This window comes from Drosophila miranda, chromosome XL (assembly GCF_003369915.1).
Source record: "Drosophila miranda strain MSH22 chromosome XL, D.miranda_PacBio2.1, whole genome shotgun sequence".
Taxonomy (NCBI): Eukaryota; Metazoa; Arthropoda; class Insecta; order Diptera; family Drosophilidae; genus Drosophila; species Drosophila miranda.
The window spans coordinates 15,778,519-15,801,336 of record NC_046673.1 but is presented as its reverse complement, the minus strand read 5'-3'; the positions used below and the strand labels follow the sequence as shown (position 1 = coordinate 15,801,336).

General features: G+C 45.4%; 4 protein-coding genes across 8 annotated transcripts; 2 read left to right on the top strand and 2 right to left on the bottom strand.

The window, feature by feature from the left end:
- Positions 1-371: 371 nt before the first annotated feature.
- On the top strand, positions 372-3,515 carry LOC108164709. 3 transcript variants are annotated; one of them, XM_033392555.1, is made up of 5 exons: positions 372-774; positions 830-2,817; positions 2,882-3,035; positions 3,110-3,296; positions 3,375-3,515. In XM_033392555.1, the coding sequence occupies exons 1-4, from the start codon at positions 520-522 to the stop codon at positions 3,287-3,289; spliced, it is 2,577 nt and encodes an 858-aa protein (XP_033248446.1). In that variant the 5' UTR covers positions 372-519; the 3' UTR covers positions 3,290-3,296; positions 3,375-3,515. The 3 variants fall into 3 exon arrangements, with proteins under 3 accessions (XP_033248446.1, XP_017156072.1, XP_017156071.1); XM_017300583.2 differs by having other exon boundaries at positions 372-747; positions 3,110-3,515; XM_017300582.2 differs by having other exon boundaries at positions 3,110-3,515.
- A 979-nt stretch (positions 3,516-4,494) lies between these two features.
- LOC108162969 (carbonic anhydrase 2) lies at positions 4,495-10,159 on the top strand. Of its 3 annotated transcripts, XM_017297972.2 has the most exons (4): positions 4,500-4,920; positions 8,257-9,119; positions 9,193-9,329; positions 9,404-10,159. In XM_017297972.2, the coding sequence occupies exons 2-4, from the start codon at positions 8,645-8,647 to the stop codon at positions 9,542-9,544; spliced, it is 753 nt and encodes a 250-aa protein (XP_017153461.1). In that variant the 5' UTR covers positions 4,500-4,920; positions 8,257-8,644; the 3' UTR covers positions 9,545-10,159. The 3 variants fall into 3 exon arrangements, with proteins under 3 accessions (XP_033245329.1, XP_017153461.1, XP_033245328.1); XM_033389438.1 differs by lacking the exon at positions 9,404-10,159 and having other exon boundaries at positions 4,495-4,920; positions 9,175-9,267; XM_033389437.1 differs by lacking the exons at positions 4,500-4,920; positions 9,193-9,329; positions 9,404-10,159 and adding exons at positions 5,029-5,312; positions 5,443-5,544 and having other exon boundaries at positions 8,257-8,623.
- LOC108162959 (palmitoyl-protein thioesterase 1) lies at positions 10,135-11,517 on the bottom strand. Its single transcript, XM_017297961.2, has 4 exons — positions 10,907-11,517; positions 10,698-10,847; positions 10,510-10,636; positions 10,135-10,445 (listed from the first exon to the last, which is right to left on the bottom strand). Exons 1-4 carry the CDS (start codon positions 11,461-11,463, stop codon positions 10,326-10,328), a joined length of 954 nt encoding a protein of 317 aa, XP_017153450.1. The 5' UTR covers positions 11,464-11,517; the 3' UTR covers positions 10,135-10,325.
- Positions 11,518-12,310: 793 nt separating this feature from the next.
- LOC108151598 (paired mesoderm homeobox protein 2) lies at positions 12,311-15,571 on the bottom strand. Its single transcript, XM_017280282.2, has 2 exons — positions 15,023-15,571; positions 12,311-14,618 (listed from the first exon to the last, which is right to left on the bottom strand). The coding sequence occupies exons 1-2, from the start codon at positions 15,227-15,229 to the stop codon at positions 14,028-14,030; spliced, it is 798 nt and encodes a 265-aa protein (XP_017135771.1). The 5' UTR covers positions 15,230-15,571; the 3' UTR covers positions 12,311-14,027.
- Positions 15,572-22,818: the final 7,247 nt, after the last annotated feature.

Below are 22,818 nucleotides of genomic sequence, written 5' to 3'. Positions count from 1 at the left end.
AAACTAACCAATTTTGTAGAAAATTTATTCATCAATGGTCAAAAATGATGTGGGCAGAACTAAGGGTTTTAGTTAACCAGAATTATTCAACGGAATATAAAAATTGAACAATATGAACGACTATCCTCTTTCGTTTTTTTGTGTGACCTATCTCGCTAAGTCCTTCTTTTGTTTGAACTATTTTGCTAAAACCTTTTTTTAGACAAGATCCAATAAAAGCAAGTATTTAGAGTAAGCCAGTTAAGTAAACAAATGATTCATAAATCGTATAAAATTATGTGGGCATGGCAAAATGTTTTATCTAGCTAATAATATTCTACGGAATATCAAAAGCGAGGAATATGTATAATATAACTTGAATTCTTTCTGAGTGTCAGACCGGTGCGCGGTCACACTGGTCCCAACAAGCACTGCAACAAAATAAACTCGAAAACCATTGAATAATCAACAATGTGGCAGGTAAACAATGCGTGGAGAGCCGCCGCCTAGCAGGGGAGAGCTGCAATTGTACCAAGAGCAATGATGGCCAGCGCACCACCAACTCAGACAGCAGCAGCCACAACTTTGGCATGTGACGCCACCCAGCAGAGGCATGATCGACGAGAGCTAAGGCAACAGCAAGTGGTTGCCACCAGCTTGCTCACGGAGCTGCGACGCGCCACCAACTACTGGTTCCAAGCGAAGAACGATGATGGCTTCCAGATGCTGGTCCAGACATGTTCCCAGATCCTGCAACATGGGCTGGTGGTAAGCATTGCGACAGAGGGAGAGAGAGTGTGTGTGTGTCTTGTCCGTTGCGATGACGAATGCTCATGCAATTTTTTATCAGTTGCAGCCGCAGCCTGGCAGCGGGGAGCTGCAGCGTCTCGCCGATGACTTTGAGTTTTTGCTCACCAGCGAAGAGAAGATGAAGCTGCAGCAGCCGCCTTATCGCCGCTGGAGCGAGCAGCAGCCACATCAGTCGCCGCGGAGTGTCGATGAGTTTTTCCGCCTGTGGATCACCCGATGCCTGCAGGCGCGCTGCCTGTCTCAGTGCTTGCAGTCACTGGTGGCCGACAAGGAGCTGTTGGACTGCTACTATCAGCGAGAGGTAGCCTTTCTGCGCCATTCGGGGCATGCCAATACGCTGTTTGTGTGCCTCACCGCGGTGCAGCTCAACCAGAGCAGCCTCCTCAGCCAGCTGGAGGTGCACAGGCAGCTGCGCCATCGACGCACCTGCTCGCAGCCGAACTTTAGCATCTCGCCGCGTCTGCAGGTGGTGCCGGAGGAGAAGCTGCATCCGCATTTGCATCTGCAACAGCGGCTGCCCAGGCTGAGACGCTGCAAGAGTCTGCCCAATCTGTACCACGAGGACGAGGAGCAGGAGGCGGCCCGTCGGCGCTGCCAGACCTACAGCAGTCCCCGCACAAACAGAACGGCTGCTGATGGAAACATGCTGCCCTCCACCTCGGCGGGCAGCTTCCACAGCAGTTTGAGCCGCTCTAGCACCAGCACGTCCAGCACCAGTCCGCGGCGCATCCAACTGATCAATTGCGATGATATTAAGATCTGGACAGATCAAACAGGCAGCCAACCAGCGGAGATTTCCCAAACCCAGTCGCAGTCCCAATCCCAGTGCAGCATCAGGGCCTCGCCGTTCAACAACTTCCTAACGAATCTCTTTGGCTCCCCGCCTGTGTATACGAGCTGGTTCAATCGCGGCCTGGGCGAGGATCTAAACGGCCTAGGCGGCGGCGTCCTGGACAGCTTCCTCCCAGTCAACGGCAGGAAGCTGAAGAAGAAGCAGACCCTCTTCGAGGGCGTCAGCATGCTGGATGAGGCAGCAGCGGCAGCAGCCGTGGCATCTCCCTCGAACTATAGCACCGCCCCGCTGGACATCGTTGCAATGGCGGATGGCAGCTACGGCGACGGCAGCCAGGCGACCAGCTCCAGTTCGGCCAGTGCCACGCCGGGGAGCACCCTGAGCAGCGACAAGATGGACCAGCAGTCGCTGGCCACCTTCCTGCAGATGTCCCGCTACACGCACAACAACACGGACCTGGAGAAGGAGAACGCCCACTTTCGCATATCAGAGGCCTGCATCACGGCCATCGAGCACGTGAAATGGAGCCGCCGGAAGGACGTGGCCAAGCTCAGTGCCGCCGCCTTCTCAACGGAACCCGATCTGATGCCGTACGTGGAGCAGATGGGCTCTCTGGAAGGCGGTCACAGCAGCCACAGTGCCGAGGCCGTGGGCTTGCAGCTCATCTCCCGCTTCAACGACCAGCAACTGCCGAGGGTGGGGCACCTCAAGTGGCTCGTATCGGAGCAGGACACGCCGCAGCAGCTGCTGCCAATGCCCAAGCAGGAGCAGGACAAAGAGAAGGCCGCCGCCGCCAGCATGACGCGCGGTACCAAGACCTGGGCCCCGCCCCGCCAGCAAATCATCTTTACCGAGCATCCGAGCGTCAGTCGCTCCCAGCAGCTCAGTCGCCAGGGGAACCGGTGTGCCGGGTGCGGGATGCGAGTGGCACGCCAATACCAGCATCATTTCCGGTACTGCAGCTACCTGGGCAAGTACTTGTGCACGGGCTGTCATCGCAATCAGATCTCGGCCATACCCGCCAAGATCCTGCAGAACTGGGACTTTCGCTGCTATCCGGTATCCTCGTTCGCCTACCGCCTCATCGAGCAGATGTACACGTTTCCGCTGTTCCATGTGCCCGACCTGAATGCACAGCTCTATTCAAAGCACAAAGACCTGGCCAAAGCTCGTCGCCGCCGCATCCAACTGCAGTCGGTCAAGGAATTCATTGGCAACTGTCGCTTTGCAACGAGGTAAGCGGATCGGATGCTTCGGATCGAGCAATAAAACATAATGTGAACGTTTCTCCTCCGCCAGGGAACAGGCATTTTTCAATGCCATACCACTGCACCTCACGCAGGATAGGGACATGTGGTCCATGTGCGATTTTGTGGATGTGCAAAACAGCAGCATGAGCCGCTCCATCAAGGAACTGATCCTGCTGAGCGAGCAGCATGTCCACAACTGTGTGGTAAGTGTGATCCGTAGGGTGCGGTGCCTCATCTTTCCCCCTGGCTATATCTCTTGCATCCTCTTCTCCTGCAGCTCTGCGTGGGCCGGGCCTTTGTGTGTGAATACTGCAAGAGCAACGAGTTCCTCTATCCCTGGCAGCGGAAGATTGAACGCTGCGTGGGATGCGGCACCTGCTCCCATTACAGCTGCTGGAGGGCCAAACGCAACGAGCCGTGTCCCCGCTGTGCCCGGCTCCAGGCCAGGGCCAGTTAGCCCCCAAGTCTGTGTATATCTATCTGTGTATGCATATGTATATCCTTGACCTGTATATAATCGTTTAAATTACCAAAACTGTTAGGAAAATTGTGTACCTCAGGCGATGCAATGGAAGGAGAGCGGAGAACCCATGTTGATTTTATACATATATATGATACGAATATTTATTGTACACCTGCACATACAATATGATTAAAGTAAGTGCATATATTTTTTAACTCAACTTTTTATTTTTAAATATCCGCCCTATGATCAATGATATAAGCCAAATGCGTGAATATGTATGTCAAAAGCATGCCAATCTGAGAAAAAGCTAATTAGGTTTCAAAGCAGCTGGGAAAACGGTAATTGCATATTAAATATAGGGTATTTGGTATGTCCATACTCCATATACATATGGATGTATGTATGCATGCTGTTGATATACAGGAAATGCGTCGTTACCGTGTAGTTACCATGTAAAATAATGGACATTTCTGTTGACCCTTTTAGTCGAAACCTTATTTTATAAACAAACCAAGAAAAGATAATCCCTAAAGTTAACCAATCTTGTTGAAAATTGTTCATAAATTGGACATAATAGTGTTTTCGCGGCTGAAGATCCTAGCTAGCGAGTAAAATTAAACCGAATATCAAAATTGAGCAATAGCAACGAGTACTCACTTAACTTCTTTTTGAGCTAAATGCAATAAAAGCAAGTATTTAGAATAAGCCAGTTAAGTAGAAAATTGATTTATTAATCGTATTAAACTAGGTGGGCATGGCTAAATGTTCTATCTAGCCAGTAATATTCAGCGGAATATCAAAATCGAGGAATATTGTTTCCAATCCTTGACGGAGAACGATTAACCTATTATAAGCCAAGGGGGTATTTCAATTTTCCACTGAAAATAATGAAAAGTTAATCATTTTAGCGCACTTCAGCTGAAAAATATCGTGGTTTTTTTAAGTTCAGAAGAGAGATGGAATAAATCCTCAAGAAGATTTTACAATCAGTAATATTTTCCGCCATTTACCTCAAGTAGTTGAACTATTTAAATAGAGGGGGCTTTAGTGGGCTAAGACGCTTCCACGGTTATTCTGTGCTTCCCACTATCGCCCCCTATCGAAACATTGAACCATCGATAGTTTAGTAGCGCGATAGTGCGCTACCATCGATAGTGTCGATAGTGCCATCGATAGTTCTCCATCTCTAATATATATATATCGACGACAACAAGAAACTCCACTAAGTGTATTTCACGCTGAAACGAGGCAAACCATACCACCCCACCTCTTTTTCGTCAGTAAATAAATATGATGCGAGCTGACGGTCTCACAAATTGAATATAATTGTCGTATTTCTATATATGTTTAATGCATTTGCAGTGCAATGCGTTAGATCTTGTTTTTGTGTAAATTTACATGAGTGTGAGTGTGTGAATTTCTGCCAAAGAAGAAGCGCAAGGAGCAACAGTGAAACGAAACGAGAGCGCGCGTGTCAAAGTCAAAAGTTTTGCATTCATTAATACTGTTGATTGTTGGTGCTGCTGCTTCTACTGCCGCTGATACTGTCTGGTCTCTGGTGGTGGGGTGATTTCTTAAAGTGGGATGCGCAGGGCGACAGAAGTGCAGAAGTAAATCAACAGGTAAATATACATATACATTATACCAACAAAAAAAATGGGAGATGAGACTGCTGCTTCCGTCTCGTCTCCCTCTCTTCGCGCTTATCCATACACAAACATGCGCGAAATTAACTGTAGTTGTGTGTGCATACGCGTGTGTGCGTGAGTAGCACAGTTATTAAAAATGTCTGTCGCCGCAAAAACAACAACGCAACGCCGGGCCCGGCCGCTGATTCAAAAACGGTTATCCCCGTCCCTCCCACACCCCATCAGTCGCTATATGGTATTTGTTCTGCTCTTCCCGCAATCAACATCCTACCCGCTTCTCAACCAAGCCACCGCCATCCCGGCTCACATTCACGTGTGCAGCAGCAGCGCCGCCGCTGTGTCTGTGTGTGTGTGTGCGTGTGAAGGTCGGTATCAGTGTATGGGTGGGCGACCCTGCACTTGGAGCGAAAACATTTTATTGATTTGCTTCCATAATTCTCTTCTTCTTCTCTTCTCTCCTCTTCTATTCTATTCTGGTTCCTGCTTCTGGTTCAGTTCCTGCTGCTGCTACTCTGCCACCAAAGAGCAAACACACACACACCCAAGCCCCACACCCACACGGAGAACAGCTGGTGCAGGGTATATCCAATCGAGAAGGTGAGGCAGTGCGACAGACAGGGGACTGGCCCACACTCCCAGCCCCACCTGGAACGCACTTGAACGCAACGCTCGTCTGCATTGATAAGTTTGGTCGATGGCACCACCTCCGGCCCGGCTCCTGTTGCTTCCTTTTTCTGCTCGTCGTTGGCCCGTCAACGTTGACTAGCCCATATATGCGGGGCATAGCATAGCTTGTTAGCCGGATAACCGTAGTCGCTTGATGGATGGATGAGGTCATAGTTGGCTAAAAAAAATACTTTGCCACACTTGTAGTCCTGTTCTATTTCCGTGGATCCCACCGCAAACACACACAAACACACACAGCCAGCAGATGAGCTCTCTCTGTATCAGTGTCTGACCGACCTCATTCTCATTCCATCAGTGGTAGCCGCAGTCAATCGGTCAATGCAATTACTTAAGTTCTTTTATTTATTACGACCCCCATTCCACTCCATTCCATGACATACTATTTGCTGATTCTACAATGTCGTAGAGGTGGTCTGGCATCATCGTCTGGCGATAAGGTTGAGAGATATTCCGCTCGAGATACGACCGCAACTACTAAGTGAAATTGCCCACGTTTCGCTTGACACGATCCCACATTCAGATACAGATACAAATACAACTCCGGATCATCCATCAAACCCCATTCGTTCTTCAAGGCCTCCTCCTCCACATCTGCCACTGACATCTAATGGCAGATTCCATTTGTGAAGTGTGGGTCTCTCCGCCACTTGAGTCTCTCGCTTCGTTAATTTTCCACCCAAAACCGATACCTTATCGATGGTCCTCCTCCATTGATAAGGGAGAGGGACTGTGGCAAGGAGAGAGAGAAAGCGTTATGCAAATTATATGCCAAGTGATAACAAATGGTGCTCGGCGGGACGCTATAAATACATTTCACTTTTGTTTACCCACCATTAGTTGTGTAATTTTATGCAGATAATAAACGTGAGCGCGTAATGTGAGTGATAAGAGCTCGCTCTCTCTCTCTCGCTCTCTCGCTCGAGGTCAGGAACAGAGCAGAGGTAATGGAATCTATCTAGACTTTGGACGAGGTAAGGAATTGCGTGGATATCTCGCCTTGCGTTTTAAACCATATCTGTAATCAGTCTTAATTTCTTTCAGCGATCGGCCAAAAAGGATAAGAATTGTGGAATGTTCGGACTCTAAAAGGATACATAGTTCAACGAGGGCTTAAAGCACAAAAAACAACATTTAAACAGTGAGAAACAAACAGATGAGAGAACGTGCCAAAAAGCGTCCAAATATCATATAAATCTTGGATAAGATTACAGGAAAACAACCCCTAAACAAGCTTTAAAGATAATATGAATTAACCACACCCGCTCTCCCTCTCGCTCCCGCTCCCGACAGCTTCTTCGACACGCTGTGAAGTTGCAAAAACCATCAGAAGCGCACAAATCAAATCAAAACTCTAAAGAACTTTGCCTAAACAAGTTGCGGATAAGATAAGAGAGTTGGATTCTTTAATTTAGAAACTGTTTGCAGCACACGAAAGATCGGATCTGGCCTCTGGGAGAGGGCAAAGATCAAGTGTGAGAAAAACGTCCATGATGGATGATTGATGACGTGCATTGGGTTTAACGATGATGACCACACAGGCGCAGGAGGAGAATGCAAAAAGTCGAGATAAGATATCAAATGTATGGAGTACATGGAATGTTTGGAAGGCCAATGACCAATGAAAATCCATCATCAGGGTAGACGTATTTTTCCTGCTGAGTCAAGCGTTTTTCTGTTGGTTCTGGAAGCTTCTCGGCTCTCAATTTTGGGCTCAGTTTTCAAATTGAATATCGTCTTTCAGAACAGAAAGAAACTCTTTTATGAAACGGGCGGCCTTGTCTTGGACTGTCGAATTATCAGCAAAATTCTATGGCCCTCTACTCTCTCTCCCATTACCCATAAGTGGGTTGTCGTAAAAGTAATAATCTGCCGTCCATGGGCTGGCCGGGACGGGCCGGGACGGGCTGGTCTCCTATCGGTTTCGTTTCCCATTAGCCGATAAGCCAACGTCTGACGATCGCTGATTCCGCGCGATTCCGTCGATTGACACTTGCACCAGTGGCTCGGTGGTCGGAGACGTTGCGGATTATAAAAGTGTCAATTAAAATCATATTTGGCTTTATTGCAGAGCACATATTAGCTGCCACGAGATCTGGCCAGCACCGCCGTCTTTTTAATCTGTCTTAAAGCAGTTCAAGAAAAGTTCATAAATCGCGTTCCATTTATGGCGATTCCCCAGCCACTAAATATTTAAAGCCGAACAATCGTCTGATCAAGTGAGTTATTTAGATGGCACTTTTGTGGAATAGTTGCCCCAATTAAGGGAACCATTTCAATTGTCTTTTATTACAAATTGAAAGACTTAACTGGCAGTTAAAGTGGCAATCGATCCATGCAAATTGTTTTGTAACGATGGGAATTTGTGCAAACAAGAGACCCGGACCCTACCCGGTTAATATTTCAAGAGCTGTACTGGAGGGGAGGGGGGGTGGAGCCGGAATGATAAAATAAAGACATTTCCTGGGCATTTTAATCTTACAAATGGCCAATCAATCGATGACACCTCCTCAAGGAGGTGTGCTGTGGGGAAGGGGGGGACGTCACGCGAGGCGTTAAACATTTAATTGATTTTGTTGTTAGTTAAATATTTATAACAACACTGGCATGTCTCTTTATTTGCAGTACACCGCCCATCATCGCTATCATCATCTGACACCCGAGAGCGATCCAGAGAAGGCTCCAGTGAAGGCAGCCTTAGAAGCATTTCCGATACGCCACAGTCAATTAGAACAGTCGCCACCACGACGTCGCCGCCGAAAGCTTTTCTGTTGTCAGCCGAGCACTTGGACGACGCCAGCGCCGACGATCGCGGGCGTGTCTACAAGCTGAGGAAGAAGAAATACCCAAGCGGCGGGCCTCACATCACATAGATACCGAAGAGGAGATAGGAGGAACAGAGGAGTTTGGACGCTGGAGCGAGTGGAGTGTGAAGAGCGAGAGAGAGAGTGAGAGTGAGAGAAAGAACGAGGGAGTAAGACAGAGGGAAAAAGAGAGAGAGAGCTCTGCCAAGATGCCGGTGCAGTCCCCCATCGAGATCAGCAATCGAGCCATCGAGCATATTGATGATGTGGATCCCCTCGAATACCACGGCCATTGGGAGCCGGTGGGTGTGGCCCGTGTCCAAAACACGGGCACCTCGGCCATGGTGACTTTCAGCAAGCGAAAACAGCAGCCGTATATTATTGGCGGTGCCTTGGATACGAACATGTATGTCTTCGAGCAGTTGCACTTCCATTGGTCGGACTCGGACGAGTCGGGCTGCGAGCACACACTGGAGGGCATGAAGTACTCGATGGAAGCGCATGCCGTCCACTACAATGCCAAGTACAAGGACTTTGCCGAGGCCAAGAACAAACCGGACGGCCTCGCTGTGGTGGCCTTCTTCATTCAGGCATGCGGCGAAAAGGATTGTCCCGAATTCAAAAAGATCACCGAGGGCATACGCATTGTCCAAAAGATAAGCACGAGCGCATCGCTGGATTCCGGTGAGTCTCCACGCAATATTCCTCGCCACGATATATCGTGTAAAACTAACCAAAGATTGAATCGGTTCTACAGATTGCCTCTCGTGGATTGGTCTGCAGGAGCTGAGCAAACACTATTACACATACAAGGGCTCGCTGACAACGGCGCCGTACTTTGAGAGCGTCACATGGATTATCTACCGCACACCGATCTATGTGTCGCGGGGTCAGGTGAGTGAGGGTCTCCGTCCTGATAGTCGTATCTCTATTGTTATATGATTCCCTTCTCTGTTCTATTTCGACAGGTGAGCGTCTTTCGCAACTTGCAATCGTGTCCCAAAGATGAATCCAAAAAGATAGTCAACAATTATCGCGAGATCCAGCGACCGCACAAGGATCCAGAGATCTTCTTTGCCCGCAACACAAACCTAAAGTCAAAATTATGATGTGCTTGCTGTGTGGCGATCAATCCGTGCTCTCCGTCAAACGTCACACATTGCCACACCGAAACCCCGAAACCAAAACCGGAACCGAAACGATTCGCATTTCTGTTTTTTGTTTCTGTTTCTGTTTTTCCTCGGTCATCGGTCATTCCTTTTGTGAATCGTAATTAAACTTCAACTATATTTTATATATACATATATATGATCTATCGATGGTTGTCGTGTCTGTAAGCTGCTATATATATATATATATATATATATATTTTTTTTTTTTTTTGAATTTTGTTTTGATTGTTATTTTGCCTCACTTGTACATAGCGTTATATAAATAGTGGATATATATCAAGTAATTACAATTACGATACGTGTATGGATAAATCATTATAGTCGGAACACGCGGTTGCCTTGCATTAGATATTTCAGAGAAATATTTATCACACTCACACATACACACACACAAACACATACACAACTACTTAAGACATCTTCTATCTATCCTATTATCTACATGTATCTATCCATCTATCGATCTTCTACAAAAGACAGAGAGATTGTGACATACGAAAATGAATATAAAACAACAAGAAAAATCCTTAAATTTAGGGAGAAAAACGCAAATGTCTTTTTTGTATTCAATAACTGAATTAACTAAATATCTAATTAAAAATATATATGTAGTTATATATAATTGTCATAGGATGTTAAGATCGTAAGTTTTTTCGAAGTACGACCTCTCTTTCTTTTTTGCCACTTCTTTCTCTTTCCCTCTGGGGTTTCGGTTGCGTCATTCCAGAAGCAGCGGCACTAAATGCTCTATAAACCATGCCTTGGATATGGCCAAGTGATCGCCTTCGATGCCCAGGAACTGTAGCTTTCCCTCTCGGAGCATACGGTCCAGGCCAAGCTGAAACGAAAGAGCAGCAAATCAGTGGGAAGCAGTGGAAAACAGATCGGGATGAAAGCCTCACATCTTGATAGACTTTGCTCTCGTTGAACGGCTGGATGACGCGATCCTGTCCGGACGTATAGAACTGAAACCACTGCGACTCTTTTGGCTGGACAATCGTGTCATTGAGGAACTTAACCATAACGAATCTGTGGAAGATTAGGGTTAGAATAGGGGTGCTCTCCACAGCGCTCCAGATCGATTACTCACTTTTTCAGCTTGTTTAGGTTCTCGACATAGTTCTCGTTCAGATACAATTCGTTGTTGATGTCGGCCAGGAAGGTGCTGCCGAGACGGTACTGGTTTTCGTGCAGCGGATCGTGCCAGTAGGTGGCCTGAACCAGTTCGGCCTGCACCCATCTGCCCGGGGGAGCATCAAGAGATTAGCTAGAGACCACAAGTGGAGCTTCGGCACTCACTCTTCGTAGGCGGCCACATTGAGAAGGCGGCTTATGTACTCGCAGGAGGTGGCTGTCAGCGTTGGGCACATGGGCAGGCCAAAGACGCCCTGGTGCTGGCCGCCGAGCGTGATCAGCGTGCGCATCGGCGGTTCGGGGCAGCGCTGGGCGACCGCACGCAGAAATTGGCCGCCCTGCGAGAAGCCAATGGCATTGTAACCCTCGGCCAGACGCTCGTCCTGGGCCAAATGCTTGCAGACATACTCCACCTGCTCGTTGGGATGGATGAAGAACCCGCTCTCGTAGTCCAGCACCACGTTGCCGCCGATCTTCAGCGAACGGACGTACGTCCCATTCACATGCTCCTCAATCAGCGTCTTGATGGCACCCAAACTGAAGGGCAGGCAACAAGTATCGCCCATGCCGTGCCATAGCACCACGGGCAGCGCGCTCCTTGTTTTCGTCCCAAAGCTTACCCCGAAATAGACAGCAGCTAAAAACACACTAAACACTGTGGCTCTTTTGAGTCCGATATTCAGCTGAATAATGTTGACGTTTATTATTCTTGGTCGCACCATTTTTGCAATTCAAAACAAAGCAAACATGAATTAGAGGTGTCAAACCATGGATGGCACTATCGATAGTATCGATGTATTGGTGCTAGTTGCTACTATCGATGGTTTTGCTACTATTCATGATACTATCGAGCTCTTATCGGTCGCTGCCCCATCTCTACTTTGATTTTGAAAAGTGCAGTGGTGTTAACCGAATAACTTGAATATCCCCTTATTCATTCATCAGAACACATAGCCAACTCATTGCGAAAGGTTCTGGTTAAGTGGGTGTTGTTGTAACACACAATGCGAGTGCCATGGTAAGGCATGTGACATTCTTCGAAAACGACACCACCAAATATGCCCACAGGTTAAATTTAGCGGTGTTGGACTGCTTCAGCCAAGAAAATTTGAAGTTAGGTCTGACAAAGTGCAAGCGCATGAATAGCTTTTTTAAAAGTAGCACGATCGCATATAAATAGTTATAAAAGGTTCAAAGGTTGACAGGCAAGTCTGCTTTTTTTGCAAGTGAAAAAAAAAGGCTTTTGATATTTGAAGATCGCTAAGCAATCAGCCCTGCCACCATATAAGATAACCTATAAAAAAAAGGATTTATTTAATGTTGCGTGAAAAAAGCCTTTAAAAGACTTTTCTAATGAGCCCGTCACTATCGTTAGGATCGATTTTTTGTATCATTCTATTCAAAACTATCAAGTGGCGTCACTATCGATTGGTGCGCGCCAAATATAAATTGTTTGAAATTGAATTAGCGAAAAGGATTTAAATGCAATTTATTTGCCGGTTAAAAATAAAAAAAATGTGTAATTTATGCTGTGTACATGTGAACGTGTCTTTTATAAAAGGCCAGGGAAAAATTCCATTCAAAGTTGCCTCCGATACTTCGTGGTACGGGATCGTACCACTTATGGGCTATCTTTAGCCGCTGCCCACACGGCTTCGTCTTTTCGTCACTGCCTTGGGCAACTGCGTCGGTCCCAGAATCCAATAACAATAAACACAACCGTTGTCGAGGCGCAGATTAAACTTACCGAAAAGTAAGACTCCAATGATAAAGTATGTATACAGTCCTTGGCGACGCGCAAATGGCGGTTCTAAGAAAGCAAAAAAAAGACGTTGGGCATGGTAATACTGAATATATAGACGTTTTATCACTTCATTCAAGCGAAACGTTCCATCTGAATTCGTGAAAACTTTTGTTTACTTTCCCTTGGCTATTTAAAAATGTTATTTTCTTTTTTATTGGAATCCCAAGTAAAAATGCATAGATCTCTTGTGCCTTTTGCATAGCCTAATTTGTTGGGGCTTTTGAATGCAGGCTATCAGGATTTAATCGGATGCTAAGGATTTCATCTACCTGAGCATGACATCAAGATGTATGTCTATTGCAATTTCTATTGATTTCATCACTAGTCTTAGTTGGTCTTTTCCTGCGGCTTTCACATTACAATCTGTAGTCGTTTCTTGTCCTTATTTTCCTGGCCTTGGATTCGCGTTCCATTCATTGAATTTGTTTTATCCATTTAACTTTATTCTGGCGGAATAAAGGATGCTATTACAGAATACACAGTGCAATCAGCATTTGATGTTATTATAAAGGTGGGATTTTTAACCATTTAGTAGAACATAAACATATGTCTCTATGAATTGAGCTTCTTAGCCAAACTATTTAGATTCTTACACAGAGTTGTTGTCCATGGGCTGTGCCACAACGTTTTTATAACAGCCCTACCATTTACAACCTTACCTCTTCAACCAGATCATAGGTATTATATATTATCTCTTATAACTTCAGTTCGAAATACCCGTGGGATTCCCGTGGCCTATTCCGAGAATATTCCTTCACGTCCTTCACATTTGCCAATTGGTCGTAATCTCATCCGTAAGAATAAGCCACAAAGTGCATAAATAGTACTTTTGACTCTTGCATCTCTTCGGGCAGTTATATGTATCAACATTACGATCTGACGGTTGAAAGGAAACATTGCTGCCGTTCGCTTGGAGTCTTTGAATGATCTTATACCACTATTATGAAGTCTTTGACCTTAATATGTTGGCCTTTTACCAAATGATTTTGATTTATTTTTGGCTCTTTGATTGCAGTGGTTCGTCTGTAAGCTTTCGTTTTTTTTGTGTTCTTTGGAAGGATTTAAGCATTAAGGAATTTTATTTAGTTGTAATTGGTAGCAATGTCTAACATGCCTTTGTTTGGGGCCATGGATATCTGCCTAGGAAAGGGATCATTAGTTTGGACTCACATTTGGGCCTCTCGTTCCATTAGGAAGGCTTTTGTCGAGATTCCCGAGCAAAACCGGATCCATATACCCATAACCGTGTGTACGTAGTACTTAAGTTTCCGGGCACGGATATACTTATATACTATAAGTATTATATATAGCTAGGTACATCTTTTGGGGTTTATTTTAGACTGCACTTTTATTGCAAAACAAAAACCAACGAACAAAAAATGGAAACAGATGTGAACCAGTGGATAAAATGCACATTAAATGTCCGATATATACACTGCTATACATACATATATATATATATGTATATATGCTTATGAGTATCTAGAGAACGCCATTGGCTGGCGCCACCCCCGCTGGCCCCACAGCCAGTCCTGCCCCCTGCTGCTGCTGCTGTTGCTGCTGCTGCTGTTGGAGTTTACTGCTCTGCGAGAAGTCGATGCAGGCACCGGATGTGAGATCGATCTCCTCGGAGTCCGAGCCATCGGAGCCGTCGTCGGAGTTGCTGGCCAGGGCAGCCATCCCGCCTATATCCATTCCGTGCGCGGGCTCCTTGTACAGCTTCAGTTCCGTGTAGGTCTTGGATAGCTTGTCCTGGCTATGGGGATGCCCCTGCCCCTGTCCCTGCCCCGGCTGTTGCTGCTGCTGCTGATGCTGGAATGCCGGATGCATCATGGTGAAGTTGGCCGCATCCCCGCTGGCGTTTAAGTCGCTGCCCGAATGGGAGTCCTTTCCGGCTGAGAGATTCTCGGCCGTTTGGCTCGGCGGACGATTGCTGCCACCTCCTGACTGTGCTCCTGCACCGGCCAAGACGGGAGGCGTGCCCAGGCTGAGGCAGCGCATCCGCCAGGCATCCTGGAGTAGCTGCAGGCGCGCCTGCTTCCGCCATTTGGCGCGACGATTCTGGAACCACACCTAAGGGATACATGGGAGGTTAAACAATAATACTCGGTAATCCTTCAATCAATTATGATTTCTACCTAATATTGTTTTCAAGGATCCTACAAAATCCCAGTATGAAAACTAGTACAATAAATCGTAGAATTCCCATGAAATCTTGATAGACTGGACCTCTACATAATTGAATCTGCTCTACTATTAGGAATAGTGCTAATATAATTAACTTTTTCTTGGATCCAAAAAGATAATGTAATAAAATCCTGAATGAAGATCATTTATGGAGAAAATTGCTCTCTCGTAATCTCTATGAAAGTGAATGTACTTATATATGAGGGTGCTCCCTCTCCATGAAGGCAAGTGTTTAGGGGTTCTTCTGACATTTCGTAGGACAGGACAACATTATTGGGGGGTTCATTCACCTGAACACGCGCCTCGCTGAGACTGATCCTCAGGGCCACCTCCTCGCGCAGAAACACATCGGGATAGTGGGTCTTCTGGAAGAGGGCCTCCAGCTCCTGCAGCTGTTGCGGCGTGAATGTGGTTCGGTTCCGTCGCTGCCGCCTCCGTCCGAACATGTACTCTGTGAGCAGATCGCCGGGCAGCGGCGATATGAATGGTCCAGCCATAGTTTACTGATTTTTCGGAATACTTTCTTCTTTTGGGTTTTGGACTTTTGGATTTTGGATTTTGGATTTTGGCTGGGGTTCCGGAGAGTCTCTTCTTGATTCTCTTTTGGGTTTTTGATGGGTTTTTGGGCCCTTTTTCCACAAACGCGGCACACAGGTGAAAAAAATTTGATGCGAGGACGCACAGTAGTTCAAACTCCCGCCAGTGGGCGACACAACAACAACAACAGCAACAAAAAACGGTAACGGTAATTAATCGAGAAAGAGAGGGAGAGAGTGAGAGAGATTTGAAGGAGTCGGCTGTGTATTCTGCTGAACGTTTGGCCAGCGACTGTTGAAATGCAGTCGGTGGTCTGTGGCTTTTATGAAGCAGAGCAGCGAATGGAACCGGCAGAAGCAGAGGCAGAGGCAGCGACAGGACTCTAGCTAATCTTTGTGTGTGTGTGTGTGTGTGTGGCGGTTCGATGGTGCGCCTGCGACTCTTCGTTGCATTTGTAGTTGTGATAATTAAGAGAGCTTTCCCCCGAGCCCCCCAACCCCCAGCAACTAATTATGTTTGCCATCTCTCTCTCGTAAAACACTTGAAACTTCTTCAGAAAAGAAAACTAATTAGAGCGGCATCCTCTTTCTCTCTCTCGCTCTGCCTCTCTTCAGGTGTGCCAATTAAAATGCGTTTAACGGGATTGCTTGAATGCAATTAACATTTGGGCCTCACATCTCTCTCGCTCTCTGGCTCTCTGGCTGCCCGCACCCACGCCACCACCCACACCGGCATTGCTATCTCCCTCTGGCCTGGGACACGCTGCGCAGCCTCCGAACCAAAAGCTCGCTCATTCGTTCGTGTTCATTCGGCTGCTGCTCTCCTCTTGTTTCTGTGACTGCGTCGGGGGTTTATTGTTTTCTCGTTTTGACTTCGTTAAAATTACGGCACAAGCACAAAAACCTCATAAGCGTTGTTCCGCTATCTGTGTGTGTGTGAGTTTGTGTGTGTGTCTGTGTGGGAAGAGAAGGAAAGTCCTGTGTGCAGCGGACGTCGTGCTGTTTCATTAGATGAGTTCTGTGCCATGCACCGTGTCCTTAGGATCAATGAAAAGTGGCAGCATGTCAAAGATATCCGTCAGTTTTGGGAAACAGGAGAAATGAACGCCAGAATGTTGGAAACCTTCTGTAGAATAAGCTATATTATAAGCATTCGTGTGAGCGAGTGAGCGAGAAAAAAAACCGAAATTTTCGGATCCAATACAGTAAAAATGGAGATACCTGTTTCGTTCAGTCCGTTTTGGGCGAGCAATACGATGTAATGAGATTGATGATTGATCAATCCCAGCGAATCGATTAGGAACGATCGATCTGCAGGGCTGGACTTTGTTTCTTTTTGAACTTTCAAGCTTATCCCAGGCACAGCCGACCGTGGGCACATACAAGTACCACCGAACCATAAAAGTATATTTACCCTTGCCTTGCTCCACTGTGGCGCCTCCCCACCTCCCATCCAAAGTTGTCTTTGTGTTTGGAATGTTGTACCTGTGAATAATAAAATTCAAATCACTTAATGCTACAAGCTGCGGCAGTGGCAGTGCCAGCACCAGTGCTAGAGAGAGAGAGAGAGAGAGAAAGAGAGAGACAGGCTTCGGCACTGACGTCGGCAGCAGAACAATGAGGCAACACCCTGTGGCACAGAGGTGGAGTGGCGATGAGAGGGTGGTATGGGGCATAAGAAAATGAGGTTGCCACCACAGCTGATGATGATTATGATGCTGATGTTGCAGCAACAGCAACAGCACCAGCACCATCAGCGGAGGGAGTAGCGAAACAATGCAAGCACATCCTTGTCTCTTTTTCTCTGTCTGCGTCTCTCTCTGTGTGTGTGTGTGTGTGTGTTAAACAAATGAAGGGATGTAATTTTCTCATTTGCATTTGCATTGTATTGTGTTGTGTTGTGTTCGGCTCCGGCTCCGGCTCCGGCCCCCATGCCACCTGCCACCTGCCACTGCCACACGCTTTTCCGTTTTACTTTTTGCGCTGCGCTTGCGCTGGAAATTATATTTATTTATTATTTATGAAGAATAGGCGTGGCACTCCTTCCCCACCCCACCCCAACTTACCCCACCATCCACCACCACCTTCCCTTCGCTTCGCTTCGCTGTTTTTGTGTGCGCTTTATTTCATTTTCATTTTCTTCTTTTTGCGCCGAAGCCAATCATAAGCGAGACCAGATGATGTCCTTGTCTCTGTGTGTCTTTGTGTGGGTGGGTGGCTTGTCTCTGTGTGTGTGCGTGTGTGCGTGAGTGTGAGAGGGTTGACCAGGGATAACAAGCAGAACAGGAGCGTGGGCGCTGACAGCGTTGACGAACGACGACGACCAGCCAGGGAGCGTTGACAGGTTCATTGAAATTATGAAAAAAGGATTACAAAAAAAGCCTGGTTTCTACTTTACGTAGTCATCTACTACTTAGAGATATACATATGTTATAGAAGTTATAAAAGTGATATTTGATGATCTTGTTGCGGATATCTTAAGCGGATTTATGGATACTGTCAAAATGGTAAGACACCAACTTCAATTGGATAACAAGGGAACTTCAACAAGGAATTGGATAACTCTAAACGCCTAGCATAAATATATGGATAGTTACTATTTTTCATACTCTTCGGACAGTAAATAATATCAGCTGGCGATAAATAAGATATGTTTCTTTGTCCTCCCATGAAACGGATTTGAATGTTCTGTAAAAAAAACACGTATTTTTTAAATACTTTTACTGTTTTAAATAATTCAATAAACAGTAAAAGTTAGTGAAAAGTATTTCCATATAGTTCCATATAGCCTTCATAATATTACTCATTTGACCAATTGACACAAGTACAATCTCATTAACTTTAAAGTGAATATCTACCAAAAAATTTAGTTTTATTCTATCGGTATTTTTTGCCTACTTTTATAGTCACATTTTCCATTATTATGTCCGATAAGAAACTTGATAAACTTTCTTTCACAAAGTATCTCTAACTTATTAAACTATCTAAACAAAAATACAAGAATATTTTCCTAGTCATTGCAAACGGTATGATTTTTAAATTTTGATCGCAATGTAACGCCAGTAAAAAAGACAAAAGCAGGAAAGTTTTTTATATCTAATAAATTTAATTGGAAAATTAACATTCACTATTTAATATATTAGCAGAAAAAATTGAGTTTTTTCAGTATATGTAGAGATTTCGAACCAATTCGCAAAGTCGTGAATTTTTATAAGCCAAGCTCAAAGTCCACTTCTGTTTTTGGCAACGTCTCGTCGCAGGTCATACTTCGGCTTATGTCTTGAAAGGCGGGGCATTTTTGTACAGTCTACGACATACAATACGTAAGTTCTGCAATTTAATGTTTGTTCGTATAAAGAGTCGCCGTTCGTGTCCCGCTCTAGCACTTTCTTCAGCGTGTTCCCTCCTAATAGATCACTTTTATGGTACAGTCTCCTGCTGTTAACTAACTTGAGTACCTTTTGTAATCCCATATATATTAATATAAATATATTTTGGCATTATTTTTGACTGTTCTTTTAGCCCCCTCTTCTCTGTCCCTCTACTTGTCCTTGCTTTGCCTCACTGCCTCTTTGTTTCTGTGTGTTTTCTCTTGTTCTTTGGTCTCGCTTCCTGGCATTCCCTCAGCGCCATTTTTAATTTTGTAATTTGATGCTGTCTCTCTGTTGTTGGAATTCATTAGGCAACGCGTTTTTCACCTGAGCATAGGAGTGGGGGAGACGGTGGTGGGGTGGAGTTATCCCCCCACACCCCAGCGGCTGCTTAAATCACCCATCTTCCACCCACTCGGTGCTCTATTCTTTTCCATTCCCATTCCTTCGTTCGCTCTCACTCGCTCGCTCGCTCGCTGTGTGCACGAGTATGTGTGGGTCCATTGTTTTGTCGCGCTGATTGGTCTTTCACTAGCTTCCTGTACATGTGTGTGTGTGTCTGTGACTGTGTGAGGAGTGTGGCTTTTTGCTTGTGTATGTGTGTGCTCCATTGTTAAAGCCCTGTCTCGCTCTAGCATTTTGCTGCCGCTGTTAATTATTTATTTTAGCGCGCTCTTCCCCTGCCTACCCCGACCCCTGGTGTCCCATTACTCCCCATCCCCCCTCCTTTCCATTGTTGCTTTTTATTTAAGATTTTTTTGATTTAATATGCCTCTCTGCGCCCGAAATACAAAACAAAATGGCGTCTACCGGGCATCATCCGGTGCATAATCACGTGCCGCCCCAAAGTAGGCAATGTTTTTTTTTTGTATTTTCTGCTATTGAAATTAATCCAAGAAAATGCATCAACACATAACACATACCACATGTGTACATATGTGCACAAACTATCTGTGGTAAGTGTTTATTGAATTAAGTCTGATGGCTGATGGACATCTTTTTGTGGAATACATCGGGTTTTTTTTTTCTAAGAAAAATACTTGTTTACGATATATTAAACAAAAAATCAAACATTCCATAGATTTGGCGGTTTTAAAGTCAACAAAAAGTATAGTAAAAAGTATCGTGTTACTTAGAGCTTATATCTTTTATTTTATTTGTATTATTTATTATTTGTATCTCTCCATTATATAAACAAGTTTATATTAGACTCATAATATCAACAGGCCCACCAGATCCTCGATTACCCAATTTTTATTTATTTATTAACAATTATTATATAGATAATAATAATATATATAATATGATAAACATAGGAGAGAGAGAGAAAAAGAAAGAAATATTAATTTTTGGGAATATTTCTTGGTATATTTGCTGGTATATTTTCTGGTCTTCCGGAACTCGAATTTCATCGAGTTCTCCTAACATAACAGACCGAACATATTTCCCCAACGATTGAAAGCCTTACCATTTTGAAGATTCATTTAAAAATCTATTGGTATGATGCGGAAGCGGATAGATATACATCCCACTGACGGAACTGATGATGGATGTTCCCTAACTTTTACCCAGCCCCACAATCGTTCAAGCGACAAACAAAAAGCAAACAATGAAATTTTGCTGTTTCGTTGCTTCTGTGGGAGAATGATTGTCGCGTCAAAAAGATTTTTGCTCTGTGGGCAGTGGGATGTGGGCTGTGGTTCGTGAGATGTGGGAATGGTTCGGGGTTCTGGGGTTCTGATGTTGTTCTGCCGCCAAAGACGCTAGTTAATTGGAATTTTTAATTATGATTTGTCAATGCAATGGGGGAAAAAAGGCAAAACAAAAACGGGAAAGGAGTAGAATGGAAAGGAGAACAAAACAGAGCGAAGCCCAAGCCCAAGCCCAGAATATGCCGCATATCCTGGCACGGTGGCACGCATAAAACTAGGCGGCCGGGCTGGGCCAACCATCATTATATATTTTTTTTCATCTGCATCTCTGTTGCATTTTGTAATCATTTTAATTGCCCCAATAATGAGTACAGCTCTCCTCTGCCAGGGCCTCTGCCTCTGCCTCCAAAGGCTGCCTCTTGGCACCAGTCTCGCTTATGAAAATCATTAAGTTAATTACATTTTTTGCACGCGCCCAAATGCAACAACACGAGCGGGACAGAAACAGAAGCAGAAGCAGAACCATAAACAGAGGCACAGAAAGAGAGGCAGATGGAGGGGCAAAGAAAAAACACAAAAATTATAATCAGCGCCACACAAAAGCACACGGTGATGCTGCCAGAGTAATGCTCGGGCTTTTTGGATGGGGCATCTGGGGTGGCAGTGGCAGTGTGGCGGTGGCGGTGGCAGTGGCAGTGGCAGTGGAGGCGTGGTCTAGGCGCCTCAAAAATGGGAAAAAATGGAAAAAGCGGAAACGGGATGAGAGAAAATGTTTCTCATAATACTAATTGCATAGTCACAATGTCATTTTCCGGAGCGGTGGGGGGAATGAGCCGGGAATGAGCCGCGCGCCGCCGAGCCAGGGTTGCCGCCCATGACAGCTGTCTGTCAGCGGAGACGAAAACGAAACGAAACGGAACGGAATGAAACGAAATGAGATGAGAATGAGAATGGGGGAATGGCTGGAGGAGATGTATAGGGTATAGCGGATGGCGGATGGGAAGATGTGCCAGCCAAAGAGGGAGATGAAAACTGAATTTATGCTGCAAATGCAGCCAAGCAAGAACAACAACAACAACAACGCTAACACGCCAGGCAAGGACTCAACTCTGAGCTGCGCTCGGTGGAGGCACGGTTGCATTTCACAAAAGAAAATGAGTTGGAAAAAAAGTAATTAAAAAAAAAACACACAACAAGATGCAGAGGGAAGCGGAAAGGACCGCCAGGGCCAAGACAAAGTCAAGATGCGCCAGCGGGAATCAGGATATCAGGATCAGGACGGAACAAACGGTATGGATCACTGCGAAAGCAGAATCCACCTAAAATATGAAATTAATTAATAACGAAGTCATGAAACTATGATAAAAATGGAACAGTTGAAATCGAATGAAAGGAAGTTGTAAAAGAAAATTACGATCTAAGTGGTACGTTTGAAATGAAACAGCACGAAACTAACATTGGGAAACGCAGCAATAAGTGCGGAATCATATGCAGAAAAAACCGAATCGAATAGAATGAAACAAAACTAGAATGGTAAAGAATTTTCATGGGAATTCATCCCCCAAAAAGGAAAGCCAAATGGCACTATCAAAATAAAACACGTTGAAAAGCTAGACAGACCCCTCGCTCCCCCGTTCCTTTGCTTCGCGAGGGGTCTGTCTCAATCTCAATAAAAATATACGAAGCTGAACAAGCTAATTGGAAAACAATAAAACGCCTATAAAAATAAGAAAAGATAAGATGATCTGTGAAATGACGCACGAGAATTATACGGAATTAAGGCTACTGCACTTTGGACAGCCAATAGAGACAGCGGAATGGAACATATGATGAAGTGAATCTTCTGTGGAAAATGTAAGAATAGGAACGGTGGAAGCTTCCGATTGCGTTGCTAGAGAGAGGGACCTATCCAGGGATGTCACGGACTCAGTGAATCTAGCATACAATACTAAACTACAAGCACTACCTGCTAGGGCCTTCGACTTGCAAATTAGGGCTGCAGTGCCTTTATATATTGAGATTTGCTTCTTTCATAAAGTTGTATATTTAAAAAAAATTTTGTTCTGACCATTTCTTAGCAGTCCGCAAAGTGGACAGGGAGGCCGTGGCATACCGGTCAGTAGGTGTCTATGTGTACATTGTGTGGGTCGCATGCCCGTCTCCCAAGGTTGGCGGAAAGAAGGAAGGGGCTTATCTGAAGAGCCTGAAGAGTCTCCATGCTTTTTCTTTTCATTAAGTTGTAGCTGGATTTGTAGTATCAGTAGCGGCCCTGTCGGCAGCTTCGTTGCCAGGGATCCCTTGGTGGCTGGGGGCCCAGAGAATGGTGATTTTTTGTTTCGTGATTGGTGGTGAGCTTTGTAAAGCAGATATTGTCGAGAGACAGTCTGAGCACATTACATATAGTTCTTTGTGGAGAGATCCTCTTTCGACAATAGTGGTTACGGCGTGGGTGGTGGCATCAGCTCTTTTTGAGCCGTCTGTGTAGAGCCAAACTCTTGATCCGAGCTGGTGTAGTTATAAGCGGGCT

Coding starts and splice junctions, on each gene's coding strand:
- LOC108164709 (XM_033392555.1), top strand. CDS start 520: ATGATGGCCAGCGCACCACCAACTCAGACAGCAGCAGCCACAACTTTG. Junction 775..829: donor TTGCGACAGAGGGAGAGAGA/GTGTGTGTGTGT, acceptor ATTTTTTATCAG/TTGCAGCCGCAGCCTGGCAG. Junction 3,036..3,109: donor AGCATGTCCACAACTGTGTG/GTAAGTGTGATC, acceptor CTTCTCCTGCAG/CTCTGCGTGGGCCGGGCCTT.
- LOC108162969 (XM_017297972.2), top strand. CDS start 8,645: ATGCCGGTGCAGTCCCCCATCGAGATCAGCAATCGAGCCATCGAGCAT. Junction 9,120..9,192: donor GAGCGCATCGCTGGATTCCG/GTGAGTCTCCAC, acceptor TCGGTTCTACAG/ATTGCCTCTCGTGGATTGGT. Junction 9,330..9,403: donor TCTATGTGTCGCGGGGTCAG/GTGAGTGAGGGT, acceptor CTATTTCGACAG/GTGAGCGTCTTTCGCAACTT.
- LOC108162959 (XM_017297961.2), bottom strand. CDS start 11,463: ATGGTGCGACCAAGAATAATAAACGTCAACATTATTCAGCTGAATATC. Junction 10,637..10,697: donor AACCTAAACAAGCTGAAAAA/GTGAGTAATCGA, acceptor AATCTTCCACAG/ATTCGTTATGGTTAAGTTCC. Junction 10,446..10,509: donor AGAGCAAAGTCTATCAAGAT/GTGAGGCTTTCA, acceptor CTTTCGTTTCAG/CTTGGCCTGGACCGTATGCT.
- LOC108151598 (XM_017280282.2), bottom strand. CDS start 15,229: ATGGCTGGACCATTCATATCGCCGCTGCCCGGCGATCTGCTCACAGAG. Junction 14,619..15,022: donor TCAGCGAGGCGCGTGTTCAG/GTGAATGAACCC, acceptor TGTATCCCTTAG/GTGTGGTTCCAGAATCGTCG.